This window comes from Cavia porcellus, unplaced genomic scaffold (genome assembly GCF_034190915.1).
Source record: "Cavia porcellus strain 051 isolate PalLab524CR breed Dunkin Hartley unplaced genomic scaffold, mCavPor4.1 scaffold_5, whole genome shotgun sequence".
NCBI classification, from domain to species: domain Eukaryota; kingdom Metazoa; phylum Chordata; class Mammalia; order Rodentia; family Caviidae; genus Cavia; species Cavia porcellus.
The window spans coordinates 29,553,671-29,568,010 of record NW_026947488.1 but is presented as its reverse complement, the minus strand read 5'-3'; the positions used below and the strand labels follow the sequence as shown (position 1 = coordinate 29,568,010).

At 46.4% G+C, this 14,340-nt stretch overlaps 2 protein-coding genes across 5 annotated transcripts in view; both read left to right on the top strand.

Moving 5' to 3' along the window:
* Hm13 (histocompatibility minor 13) overlaps positions 1-14,340 on the top strand; it is a 41,698-nt gene that overhangs the window by 9,182 nt on the left and 18,176 nt on the right. For all 4 annotated transcript variants that reach the window (XR_216418.4, XM_005006554.4, XM_063248556.1 and 1 more), the window contains exons 3-6: positions 5,962-6,044; positions 10,787-10,875; positions 13,859-13,944; positions 14,030-14,155. Coding sequence is in view for 3 of the 4 variants with exons in the window: in XM_005006554.4 (XP_005006611.1) it covers positions 5,962-6,044; positions 10,787-10,875; positions 13,859-13,944; positions 14,030-14,155 (384 nt within the window). In the remaining variant the exon portion in view is untranslated. The remainder of the gene's footprint in view (positions 1-5,961; positions 6,045-10,786; positions 10,876-13,858; positions 13,945-14,029; positions 14,156-14,340) is intronic.
* On the top strand, positions 11,924-13,058 carry Mcts2 (MCTS family member 2). Its single transcript, XM_005006553.4, has one exon. It carries the CDS (start codon positions 12,422-12,424, stop codon positions 12,965-12,967), a length of 546 nt encoding a protein of 181 aa, XP_005006610.1. The 5' UTR covers positions 11,924-12,421; the 3' UTR covers positions 12,968-13,058.

Here is a 14,340-nt window from a genome sequence, read left to right as displayed (position 1 = left end):
TCTCAGGCATGCCTCTGCCATATTAATCACCTTTTTATTTTTTAATTTTATCGAGGTTTATTTTCCCAATAAATGTTATACAAGCTGAGTGTTGAAAACCTGGAAAACACAGAAAAGTAAATAGGGAAAAACAGCAGTCATTCAAAATCGCACTTCCACAGAAAGTCACAGATTCCCCTTGGAGGTGTGTCCTTCCGGTGTCCAGTGCCTGCTTTCTTCCTGGCTGTGGCCACCTCATGTCCTCGGTCTGTGGCTGCTTTATCACTCATCTGATGACATCATGAGCATTTTCTCACATAACCACAAATACTCTGTAACTTTTCTGGTTTCTAAAGTCTAACTCTACTATTTTTCTGGTTATACAAATTTTATATATATATATATATGTATATGTTTCTCTCTCTCTCTCTCTCTCTATATATATATATATATATATAGAGAGAGAGAGAGAGAGAGAAAGCTGGTGTGTTACACCAAAACAGTATATTAAGAAAGAAAAACAGGGGCTGGGGATTTAGCTCAGCGGCATAAGCGCCTGCCTTGCAAGCAGGCAGTTGTGAGTTCGATCCCTGGTACCGATAAAAGGGAAAAAGACAAAAAAAAAATTTTAAAAAGTTATCAAACTTGCGTCTCCTATAACCATAGAGATATTTTTGTATCAGCAGAGTCAAATTTACCTAACTAGGTGCATGGCTTTTTAATAGCTGCTCATGCTGGGGGCATTAGGTATGTCGAATGCTGGGTGTCATAGCAGCGCTGCATTGGACATCCTTATGCTTGTATCTTAGAAATGGCATACATGTTTTCTTCAAGTATGTCTGCAGCAGCCTAGGCTGTCACATAGTCTCGATGTGTAATTGGACAAAGAGTGCCAAATTGCCATCCAATAACATTATAACAATTTACATTTCCATTCACAGCTACACGTATACTGGCATCCCCATGTTCTCAACTGCATAGGTTCTACCCAAATTTTAGTTTTTATCCATCTTTGAATGAAGATAACTTCTAATAACTTTTAATGCCTGTTTTGTATTGCATTGCTCCCTCATTGTTGGATCAAAGATACTCTTTTTGATGGCTGTAGAATGTTCCTACAAATAGAAACGTCACATTTGATTCACAGCATTCCCTTCACTTTTTGGTTTTTTGGTTTGTTTGCTTGCTTTTTGTATTTGTTTTTTGTTTATTTTGTTTTGTTTGTCTGAGATAAAGTCTTACTATGCAATTCAGGCTATTCAGGCTGGCCTTGAACTTACTATGTAGCCGAGATTGGCTCACCGCAATCCTTGTGCCTCAGCCTCCCACGAGCTGGGATTACAGGTGTATGTACCACCATACCCAGCTCCCTTCACTTTTCTTTTCTTGTTTTTTTTTTTTTGTTGTTGTTGTTGTTTGTTTTCCCCCAGACAAGGTTTCACTATATGGCGCAGCCTTGAGCTCACTTTATAGCCCAGGCAGGTCTCAAACTTCTGGCCATCCTCCTGCCTCAGCCTCCAAGTGCTGGGATTATGTACCAGGTATGTACCACCATGCCTGGTGAACTCCTTTCACTTTTTTTTTTCTTGTTCTTTTTTTTTGTACTGTGGATTGAACTCAGCCTTGTGCATGCTAAGCAAGCACTCTACCACTGAGCTACATCCTCAGCCCACTCCCTTCATTTTAAACAAAAAATATTATTCTGGGTTTCATTTTTAAAAATAAGAATGCACTTACTGGATGTAGTGCTACATGCCTGTAATCCCAGCACTTGGGAGACGAGGCAGGAGGCTCACTGAGAGTTCAAGGCCAGCAGCCTGGGCAACCTAGTGAGAGCCTATCTCAAAAAAAAAAATTGCAAACAGCGTTGAGTATTTACTGATTTTTCTTCAGTAAACTGAACTTACCAGTTCCTCAGTTCACAACGTACCATCCTCAGACACTTTACACCCTGATACCCACCGCCATTGCCCACCTCTATTCTCCTTCATCCAAGGTGCCCGCTCTGATGTACTCAGCGTGTCAGTATCTGTGTGCTCTCATGTACTTAGCATGTCAGTGTCTATGTACGTGAGTCTGGTGGCGGCATTGTGGCTCCCTCTGCTTCCTTTTCCTCTCTGTACTGATGAGATCTCTCCAAGGCCCGTATAGCTAGCCCACTGCTTCAGACTTTGTCACTGATAAGTATTTCTCACCTAATGTACTAAGAAATGTACATCCAGTTCCTGGCCTCAAGACATTCTGATATTTTCAGTAGTTAGGATTCTGTCCTCAGACAGTGACCCAAAAAAGGAACTTCTTGGCAACAGAAGGTGTGAACCTTTTTTCAAAGTACTGTCTTCCTGTCGCCTGGCCTGTCCTCTGGCCAAGTGAGCCCCAGCCTGCTGAGTGCCAGAAGCACCGTGTATACCTCGGCCCTGTGACTCAGTGTCTGCCATGAGATTTCCGAAAGGCAGCTGTGGACACCACAACCACCAGGCTCCTCCAGATCCTCAACCTGACAGCTGGTTGATTGGCCTGCTTAACAGTAAAGGCCGACCTCAGTGGCTCTTACTCAGCCCCTATCCTCCCTGCTCCTAGCTGGGGCACTGGAGTTTGTAACTGTGTGGTACATTTTTTAGACTTTTTGATGCTTAGCATCCTTATAGATGGCTCTAACATCCTGCCCAGGCACTCCGGTGCACCAGTGTGGTAAGGCTGGTCTCTGCCACGGGTTCTCCCATCTGTCCTTGTCTTTGACTTACTGACATTCCAACATAGCTGGGAACCTCCCTCAAGTCCAGGGTTTATGTACCCCACGTGGCCCCAGTAAAGGCAGTGGCTGTAAATCCCTTCTCACACCTGTGAGGATAAGTCCTTTTTGTTTCTTTTTCTTTTTAATCCTTTTATTTCATATACCTTTCAGAGGGACTTTCTGCCTAGTATAGAATGATCCTGTCATCACCAGTGGTATTGCAGATGTGAAGGCTTTAAATATCATTGTAACACAGCCAAGGAGCTCACACACACAGAGACAAGTGAACACACATGGTTTATTGTAGCTGCAGGCAGTCAACCAAGTGGTGAGGAAGATCCCTGAGAAGTGCTACACTGAGCTGAGGTCAGTGCAGAGAGCACAAGCATAAGACAGAAAGGCAGGAGCACATTCCACTGATGGGTTTGCTGTCACTGAATCCTGGGGAGAAAGCGCCAGAAGGGGATTTACAGCAGGGGCTGGCCTTAACACACTGTCTCAGCTGAGCAGGGGTCACAGCCTGTTTGGGGGTGTGAGCCATCAGAAAGACAAAGTTTTAAAAATTTACAAAGCACTTTTCAACATGATATCCTATACTTTACCTCACCTCATTTAAAACTGATCACCTCAAGGTGAAGGACAGAGCTCAGTGCCACAGGTGCCTGCCTGGCAACTGCAAGGTCCTGAGTTCAATTCCAAGTACAAAAAAGACTTCAAACTGATTACTTCAGTGCAGCTTATAAAAATTAAACCAGTGTCATAAGAAAAACAGAAAGAAATTAAAATGAAGATGAAATTTTCAGCAGGATAAAATAAGCCAAGCGTAGTGGCACACACTTACAGTACCATCACTTGAGAGGCTGAGGCAGAAGAATCCCTTGAGTGTAGGAAAAAAAGAAAAATAGGATAAAGCAAATCTTGGGAGTGAAAAAAAAAGTAAACCTTGGTTAAGCACTTTACCCATAACAACGTTCTAAAGATACGTTTTCTCACCAGAAATCAGCCTTGCAGGGCCGAAGCTGCCAGAGCACTAAGGAAAGTAAGACTTGGTGCTTGCTTCACATATCCACAGAAGCAGACACCAGAGCCCACAGTGTGGTCAGAGATTTTCTCCCCAGGGTGCAAAGCACAGTGGATCTCTACAGAAGGAATACATCCCCATGGCGCTGAAGTGTGTTCATAAGTCTTTCTTGTAGCACACATGTAATCAAGCACTGATTTGCTCATCCATTCATTCTGCGTTTATTGAGTGCCTGCCACCTGGCGCCCTGTAGTGGGGAGACTGGAGAGAAAAACAACTGACATCCCTGCACTAAAGCATGTTGCTCAATGCTGGAGACAGGCAAGCAGTCACATAGATAAAGATGAAGTCCCAGTCTAAGAAGGGACAAAGCCAGAAAGCACAGAAGAACCAGCTGAGGGGAAAGGCCCTCCTGTCCAGCCCCGTCTCAGCAGCACTGCACTCAGAGCTGCTCAGCAAGTCCTCCTCCTCTTGGAGTCTTTGTACCCAGCCCTTGATGCATCCTGTACTCCCACTCCAGCACAACTGGGGAGTCTTGCTGCTGCCCACCACCTGCCCACCCCCAACCCCCGTCCAGAGCATTGTCTCCCTCTGGACTGCACAGCGCCCTCCAAGGACTGTGCTTCCACTCTAACCCTGCAGGGTCTTCTGCAGCAGCAGAGGGGTACCTGCACCTCCAGTGCTGGCCTGTCCACGCCAGTGCATCTGAAGTCTATGGCACTGCATAGTCTGGCTCCGTCTTGCTTCCCCAGCCTTATCTTCTGACTGTCTGCTCCAGGCTCACAGCCCCACACCAACAAGCACTCAGCCCAGGACCTTTGCACTTGCCCTTCGTTCTACCTCAGGTACTCTTCCTGAGCCTCTCCATAGCTTGCTCCCTGGCTTGGTGTAGGGTTCTCTTCTAGAAGTCTTCCCTCTGTACCTGTCTGAGATTATAGCTCTCCACCTCCCCCTGTAACTCCTTGCCCCCTTTGCTTGTGAGCCTCCACACCACCTGGTGGTGTATCAGGTGTCATTCTTTCTCCCTCCCTGGTACATTAATTCTGAGAACGGACTCTGCCTTATTCCCCACTGTATCTCTGCTGTTTAGCACAGTGGCGTGCACATAGGAAGCAACTGGGAGTTACCTACTAAATACCTCAGGAAGGGGTGTTAAGGAAACTACCTGAGAGCTCAGGAAGAATGAGTATGTGAACCGAGATGAAGCAGGAGCCCAGGCCAGGCTACAGCCTAAAGAAGGCACGCAGTGTGTGCTGAGGCAGACACAGTCAGCAGCGGCCCCCACAGCACACAGGTCTGGGCTTTCAGCTCAAAGGAGCAGAAAGAGCCACTGCAGGCTCCAGGCAGAACACTAACCCGATCAGACTTGCAGTGAAACAGAAACTTGCAGCAGCCAATATATCTGGACCTCACACAGGAGTTCTTCTGTCCTAGTTAGAGACCTTCACAGTAGCAAATTCAGCAGACTACAGCAAATTGAGAGGATGTAACAGTGCCTTCTCAAGGTCTAAAATTAACCTGTGAACTAGATGTGGCACATGTCACAAGCCCAGCACTCAGGTGACAGAGGCAGGAGGATCGCTGTAAGTTCAAGACTAGCCTGGGATACACAGTAAGTCTAAGGATAGCCTCAACTACATAACAAGTAGTGACAGTGGCTTTGGAGCATTGTGATGGAGGGTATTTCTTTGTTTTATCTGACAATAGAAAGACCAGGAACCAAGTGGCTGTCAGGGTCTGCTGTCCTGACTTCCTGCTGTCATCAAGAGAGGAGTCTTATCACAAGAACTAGTGTGGAGGGTGGAGGGAGCCCCCTGATAGTTGTAAACAACACGCTTGGCCCTTGCTGACTGCTCTGCAGGGCTCCAGATCTTCAGAGAAGGAAATGTGGAAGAGCAAGTTCTGAGATTCAGCCAGATCTCTTGGGTCTTGAACTTCACACTCCCTCATCTCCCATGGACCATGCGTGACTCTGGGCACAAACATAATTGCTTATCTCTAGATAACAGCTCCGTGCATAGATCTCCAGACTCTTGGGAAGTACATCTGGGGCCATGAAGTTCCCACAACTGTAAATGGAAGGCTCCTAGGATTGTCTGACACTCTTCCCCTCTCTCCCCTATCTTGAGGGGTGAGATCATCAGCTCTAGAAGAGCTCTACAAGGACATGTTTTGTCATGGCCACTGGCAACCCTGACTCCTGTTTCTTTTTGTATTTCTGCCTCAGATATTCTCCCAGGAGTACATCAACCTCTTGCTGTCCATGTATTTCTTCGTGCTGGGGATCCTGGCCCTGTCCCACACCATCAGGTCAGAAGGCGTCTCTGTGCAGCACTTAAAGCAGCTTTCTCAGGATCCAGGACAGGGTCTTGCCCATGATCATGACCTTTTTGGTGTCATTCTGAGCCAGGTCTGAATCCTGGCTATAAAACCCAAAGAAATCTTTCCCTTGTGCCACAACATAGGTTGAGAACCACAGCATCTTGGGGCCCCAGGTTCCTTACCAGAACTGGTAAGAATATCCAGTAGTTATTCCCTAGCATCACGGTTGTTGGGAGTATTTGTTGTGAAGTAGCGTCCATTAATTGTTACAGTGCTAGGAAGAGTAATCCAGTGCCGTGAGCTGCTGTGGCCTGCCAAGTACTCAGCTCATCTCTTTAATGTTGTCTTTTTCTTGAGAGAGGCACTAGAGAGGGATGCTAGGAGTCGGGGCTCTGGAATTGCCCTATGACCATGGGCCTCAATTTCATCACAAATGTGATAGAAAATAATAGTGTTTTACTCATGCTGTTGTATGCAAAGGTTTTAGCCTGGTGTCTCGTACTTTATGTATTCAATAGCTTTTAACTTAGCTGTTAGTAGTGGTGGTATTGTGTTAACCTGCCAGTCAACCTTATATAGTTAGCTTTTGCTTTCAGTCCAGGAAATAAAACTTAGAGGGGTTAAGAAATTTACTTGGATCATACAGCTTGATAAGCAACAGAGTCAGGAATCAAACCCAAGTTTTCGTGGTCCCAGAGCCCATCTTCCCACTGCCACCCTGCTCAGATCACCACACTGGTGTCAATTCAGGGGGAATATGTGACTGATGCCACTGTTCCTTTGCTGTTGGCACCTTGTACTGCTAGAGGTATCCTGTAATCCTGTGCAGAGCAAACACCTGGCATCACTGTCCCAATTCCACTTGGGAGTTGTACCCCAGCTTGTGCCTCGGATGTCCCAAGGCATTTGCATCTGCCCCTTTGTGGTGGTACAAGCTCAGACTAAGAGCCACTGATAGACTGAGCTGACCAGTAGTGCTGGATTTGAGTTTGGCTGTAAAGGGTGGGAAGCTAGGTAGAGTGAGACCAGGCCAGGAGCTGGAAGGGCTGTGCACAGGTTGGGATCTTCCCAGAGCTGCCAAACAGCTAGAGAGAAAGCAGGATCTGCTTTAAGGCCACAAATGCCAACATAAGTATGGCCTCAGTCCCTAGGCACACCAGCAGGACAGTGGCTTGAGAGGCAGCCCAGGGACAAGGGCTGGATCTGCAGCTTTGTAATCTGTATCTATTACTCAAGCTTTCTGAGCATCAGTTTTTCCACCATAAAATGAAAGCAACCAAGCTGCTATCTGCAGTGTGCCTAGAGCCAGAGCACATGAGGGCGGTGGCCCCTGCCCAGGGTGACAGCTGTGGGCTTAAGTCAGAATTCAGTGTTGCCTTCTCCTACACTGACCCTTCACCCACAAACTCTTATTCTGAAAACTGGCACTGCCTTGTCCTGCCTACAAAAAACGAGAGCTCTTAGAAACTGGTAACATGTAGCCAGATGGTGGTAGCACAGCCCCCCACTCACAGCACACTCCCCTGCATTCACGAGCACCTGAGTAGGACTGGGACACAATCACTTCCCGGCACTGGCTCCCTTCCTTTCCCTTCTCACAGTGAACCCATCCATCCCATTTCAGCATCTGGGACATCCCCAGCCCCAAGCCCAGCCTCCCCACAGAGAATCCAGTGTATGTTGAAAGCCACTGCTAGGCCACATGCTGAGGGGCAGCACTGCATGAGAGATCTTAAGCAAAGTGTGGTGGCACATGCCTCTAATCCCAGTACTGGGGGGAAGCTGAGGCAGAAGGATCACCCAAAATTTGAGGCCAGCCTGGACTACATAATCCGTTAAGGGCCTGCCTGAACTACCTAGTAAAACCCCCATCTCAAAAAAACAAAAAAGGGGCTGGGGATTTAGCTCAGTGGAATAAGCACCTGCCTTGCAAGCAGGCAGTCATGAGTTCGATCCCCGGTACCGAGACGATTAAAAAAAAAACAACATGAGATGGCTGGGGATTTAGCTCAGTAGTGTAAGAGTCTGCCTAGCAAGTGCAAGGTCGTGAGTTCAATCCCTGGTACCAAAAAAAAAAAAAAAACCTACAAAAAGAAGAATATGAGAGATCTTCATCCAACTGCCTGATAGAGGGATTTTAAACCTCTATCATTTTGACACAAAATTTTTTTTCTACTTCCAGTAGCTGACATACATTATCCCAGGTTTCCCATAGATTAGCTAAGAAAGTTATCCTCAGGGCTGGGGATTTAGCTCAGTGGCATAAGCACCTGCCTTGCAAGCAGGCAGTCATGAGTTCAGTCTCTGGTACCGATAAAAACGAAAAAGACCAAAAAAAAATTTAAAAAAAGAAAGTTATCCTCTGACTTCAATTCATAAAAGACAATTATAAATATTATCAACAGAAAATAAAACTACAGTGGGCTGGGGTAATAGGTCAGTGTTAAAGCGCATGCTTAGTAAGTATTAGGCCCTAGGCTCAGTCCCCAGCACTCCAGAAAAAGAAAAAGGAAAGAAAACCAACAATAACTAAAACCATACATGATAAGATTTGTCAATGACTAGAAGCTTTTCTTAATAAAGTTTAGAGCAATAGAAGTTGACCTGGGAAAATTAGATCTTCTGAAAATAATGGATAGCTGTGGGCAGAGGGGTGATCATTCAGGGTCAAACTTGTCTACTGAAAAGTTAGATAGGGATCAAAAACTGTACAATGGATGAAATAGTTGTAAAATTTATATGGAACAGAACTCAATTAAAATAATTTTAGTACCAAGGCATGGTGGCACACACCTGTAATCCTAGCTCTCGGGAGGCTGAGACAGGAGGACCTCCATGAGTTCAAGGCCAGCCTGGGCTATACAGCAAGACCTTGTCTCAAAAAAACCAAATAATAATAATTACTATTTTAGTAAAGGAGGATAATTTCATCTTGTTTTTTAGAGAGCTGATCCAAAAATTAAATTGACTCTTCTAAATTTTTGTTTTGTTTTTTGAGACAGGATCTCACTATGTAACCTAGGCTAGCCTCAAGCTCATGACAGTACTCCTGCCTCACCCTCCTAAGTGCTGAGACTCCAGTGTGCACCACCATGCCAGCCCAACTCTTCTTCAATTAAATCAAGTTTCTTAGTCTTCAAAGAATAGAACATTATTAAAATTTCAATGAGCTGTTTATATCCACAAACTTAGAGCTTCCTCAAGATTCACACACAGTCTAAAACCTCAAAACAGGGACATTAAGGCTCAAAAGAGTTATGCGGCCACCAGGATTCATAGCTGGTACAGGCAGAGTGAGGTCTCAAGCCTCGTTGTGCTGAACACCCAAAGCCAGTGTTCTTTCCAGTTTGGGCTGGAGTAGAGGTGGCAGGTGGGTATGTGGGCTCAGAACTGGCAGAGTAGAGGCCTGGCCAGAGCTGCAGGTGCTGAGCTCTAAGCCAGGTCATCCCAGGCTGAATTCTTACAGATCCCCCTAATTCCATCTGCCCACCCCAGTCTACTACCATCCTCCTGAGCCCTCAAGTGTCTTTGAAAACAGACCACAGTTCAGGTTATGAGGGAAAGCAGGGGCTATGCCTGCCTTGCCATCTCTGAGCTCATACCTCATTGATGTCACACAATTTAGAGTTCAGGCTAAAAAGTAATGCACCACGAGAGAAGCCTATGGTTCTTCAACATTCTTTCTGTAAGCCCAGTGTAGGCTCAGTGTCTTACCTGCCTGCTTTCATATCCTCACATAAGCCTTTGAGACAGGTGGTATCATTATCCCTACATACAGTGAGGAGACTGAAGCCTAGGGAGACTCTGCCATGTCAGTGGCTATCCCAGACCTGTACAGGTGATACACGGCCAAACAAGGTTTCAGTGTTGGGCTGCTGGGGCTGGTAGCTGCTCCCCAGTACTCCCTTACTACCACGCCCAATCCATATGGGCCAAGATGCCTTGGTTTGCTAACCTTGTTCTGAAGATGGTCTAGAAAAGAGTATCTCTGTTCCCGTCCTGACCTGAAAGTGGGGTGTGCTACATAACCAGAGAATGCTTACCAGAGAGAATGCTTCTAGAGATGAAGCCAAGCCAGTTCTAAGCAATAGAGGCTTAGTCTAAGGAGTAAATGTGAGGACGATCTGTCTTTGAGGCTGGGGTTCATCTGGCTGACCAATTCCAGCTGCATTTGTAAAATTCCATTACCTGTTAGTGGAACTCATGGAGTTGGATGGGGGTGACTGTCAGGTTGTCGGATTTGATAAGCCTGGAAAGCAGTCCAAGAATTACTTCTTCACAAAGGACTCATCCAAGTAGTACGTGGGTCAGACTAGGGAACCCCTGACTCCCCAAAACTGTTTTATCACCAGAATACCTGCTTCTGCTTGCATTTCTTTGATGGTAATGGGGAGGCAGTATGAAATCAGTAGGAGTTCAGAAACCTAGGTTTAAATCTCAGCTTAGATATTGGCTTCTTGTGTGACCCCAGACAAAGCCCCCTGGCCCTCAGTCTCTGGTTGTAGAGATGACAGTGACAGCTGTCTCAAAGGGTTGTGTGAAGATGTGAAAGCAGACAGCCCTCTAAGGGCCTCTTTCAATATCTCTAGGCTGGGAACAGTTACACCTACCTATGAGGGCAGCTGTGAGAATACCAGTAGATAACAGCTGTTAATGGGCATTGGCGGGGTTGTTAGAGCTGTGATTGCTCTTGAGGGCTGTTTGCCAACCTGCTTTGTCTTTTTTTACAGCCCCTTCATGAATAAGTTTTTTCCAGCCAACTTCCCAAATCGACAGTACCAGCTGCTCTTCACTCAGGGCTCTGGGGAAAACAAGGAAGGTTGGTGCTTCTCACTTTCCCCTGTGTCTTTGTCTAGGGCATCTTCCCTGCACTCCCCTTTGTCTCTCCAATACTGGGTTCTCCCATAGAATAAGTGAGGAGAGAGATGGGCTGTGGAATATGGCCAGGTGTGTATCCCAGCTCTGCCACAGCATTAACATGCCTTACCTTTCTGAGCATAGAGCAGATTTTTCTGTTTTCTTTGTGTTTGGAGGAGTAGCATCTGTAAAATGCTAAAACCTCCTTTATAAACACATTTGTTAGAACCAGGAGCAAACAAGTGGAAAGTATTCAGCACACTGCCTGGCTCATATAAGCACTTAGTAAACTCTGTTATTAGTGAGCTTTTATCATGTTTTATTGCTAGTGTAATTACACTCCCATCTAAGATTTGAAAAAAGAATCCTCTTTTTAAAAAAAGTTAAAAAATAAAAACAATGGGGCTGGTGATTTAGCTCAGCGGCATAAGTGCCTGCCTTGCAAGCAGGCAGTCGTGAGTTAGATCCCTGGTACCGATAAAAAGGAAAAAAACAAAAAACAAAAAAAAAAAAAAAGAATTATAAAAAATAAAAACAATGAGGACTTGAGCCTGGAGTTAACAGTTACAGCATATAGGTTCAAATACAGTACAAGGAGGGCTGAGCCTGCCTGGCAAGTGCAAGGTCTGAGTTTAATTCTCAGAATCAAAAAAAACACAAAATACCGAGATTCTCAGTAGTTTCACCAAATAGAAAATTTTTTCTTACGCAGAATTCAAGCCAGTTGTGGTGGCACACAGCTGTAATCCCACCAATGTGGAGGCTGAGGCAGGAGAATTTTGAAACCAGCTTAGGCTACATAGTTCAAGGCCAGCTTGGACTACAAAGGGAGACCCTGTCTTCCCCCACTCCACCCCCCCAAAAAAAAAAAACACTAAAATTTTAGGCTATGAAATGCGTAAAACCTCTTAATAACACAATCTGCTTTGTCCCCACAAAGCACCAATTTTATAACTGTCCTTTGCATCTCTAGACCACCTGTGCCAAAATAAATGATTGTTTAAAACAAGGCTAACCAAAAGAAAAACTCAAACCTGTACCAGCGTCCCAGGCCCAATCTGTCACGAGCTTCACCATACTCCGGGAAAGCCCTCAGGTCCAGGATAGTGACTATAACTCCATAGCCCTGCCAGAGAAAAGGAGAGAGAAAACGATTCATTTAGCTACAAGTAAAATGAGAAAATGTGGCTGCCAGCAAATCGCCCCGGACCAGCTAGGATCCTCAGGTCGGTCCTTCAATCCTGGTCCCTGCCCATGCCCCGCCCCTCCCGCCACCCACTGGAGACGGACGGAAGCCGGGAGGAGAGCTGGCCAGGCACCCACGTGGATGCAGGGTAGCGGAAGTAGTCCTAGTTCGCCTAGCCGTAAAGCGTGCCTGGTTCCGGTTAACGTGACTTCCGGTTGAGGACAACGGCCGCAGCTGTTGGGACAGGGCCGCTTGAAACCGGAGGTCTACCGGACTCTTGCCGATTCCGCCTACCCTGTTGGCGCCCGCTTCACTTTGGATCATGTTCAAGAAATTTGACGAAAAGGAAAATGTGTCCAATTGCATCCAGTTGAAAACTTCAGTTATAAAGGGTATGAAGAACCAACTGATAGAGCAGTTTCCAGATATTGAGCCATGGCTTAACCAAATCATGCCTAAGAAAGAGCCTGTCAAAATGGTCCGATGCCATGAACATACGGAAATCCTTACGGTAAATGGAGAATTAATTTTTTTTAGACAAAGGAAAGGACCTTTTTATCCAACTCTAAGGTTACTTCACAAATACCCTTTTATCCTGCCACACCAGCAAGTTGATAAAGGAGCCATCAAATTTGTGCTAAGCGGTGCGAATATCATGTGCCCAGGTTTAACTTCTCCAGGAGCAAAGCTTTACCCTGCCGCAGTCGATACGATTGTTGCAGTCATGGCGGAAGGAAAACAGCACGCGCTGTGTATTGGAGTCATGAAGATGTCTGGAGGAGACATTGGGAAAATTAACAAAGGAATCGGCATTGAGAATATCCATTATTTAAATGATGGGCTGTGGCACATGAAGACATATAAATAAGACTTAAATGCACTTAGACTAGAGATACTGTGTTGTATATGTGTTTTTGTCTATGATAGCATTATGACAATGTCTGTTTATGCTGTATAAATTAATAGATTCTTTTTTAAAAAGTTTAAACCAGGGTGCTATTACATAGAGGACAGAACAGATTGGGGGACAAGCAGCAGTCTGCTGCACTCTGGAATCTGAAGGGAGCGACTGGACTAGGCAGCCTCTACCACCTCGCTGGGCTTCTTTATTCGGAAGCTTGGAAACTGGAAAATGGGTCTGAAGGGATGGCTACCAGAGGGCCCCTCATATGGGGAGCCTCAGAGACTCCCTCCTGCCTTTTCCTCACGCCTGCATCTCTTACCTTCTTGTACTGCTAGTGACCTAGGGCTGCCAGCAACCTTCTTGATTCCTGTGGTGGCACAGTAGGAAGATTTCGAAATAACTAGAACCTTGCTAAAGATCTGAGCTCAGTGGCAGCTGACATTCATTAAGCGCCTGCCGTGTGCCAGGCGTTGTGCTGCTTGCATCATAAGGATCGTCTCCCTGCCCCTATACCCCTGTGAGGGAGGTACTATTGCCATTTTGTACACGAGAAAACTGAAGCTCAAAGAGGGAACTGCCTCCCCCAGGCTGGTGCCTCCAAAACCAAGGACCATCTCCCACTGATCTGTATTCTCTTTAGACCTGTTTCCTCCTCTAGAAAGTTGGAGGGGTTGGGGGTGGCTCCAATGAGCTCTCTCTGTCCCTGTAGCCCATCAGTGAGACAACAGAGCCTGAATCCCTGGGCCTGTGGGCCGCTGACAGTGCCCACAGCCATGCCCTCCTCCGTCCAGGGGCTGACAGGTGGGAGGGGCAGCCCCAGCCCGGGGAGTGGGCTTACCCGGCCTCTCTGCCCAGAGATCGTCAATTATGAGTTTGACACTAAGGACCTGGTGTGCCTGGCCCTAAGCAGCATCGTTGGCGTCTGGTACCTGCTGAGGAAGGTAAGTAGCCAAGGCCTGAACAGAGGGGAGGCTGGGGTGGCAGGTGTGAGCACAGCATGAGGATCTCACTCTCACATTTCTCCAGCACTGGATTGCCAACAACCTTTTTGGCCTGGCCTTCTCACTGAATGGGGTGGAACTGCTGCATCTGAACAACGTCAGCACTGGCTGCATCCTGCTGGGTGGACTCTTCATCTACGATGTCTTCTGGGTGAGTCAGACAGATATCCGGGATGTCCAGTTTTGGGTGCCCCATCTTCCAACTCCCTTCCCGTGTTATAGGAGTCTGGGCCCATGTGTGAAACAGGTAAAGGGAGCAGGGCTCACTCAGTGCCTGGGGTCTGCTGCCCACCCCTTTATCTTCCTTGGAGGGCCCTGGCCAGGGTGTTAGGCCCA

Excerpts from the sequence above, each read along its gene's own strand:
- Mcts2 (XM_005006553.4), top strand. The coding sequence starts at position 12,422 with ATGTTCAAGAAATTTGACGAAAAGGAAAATGTGTCCAATTGCATCCAG.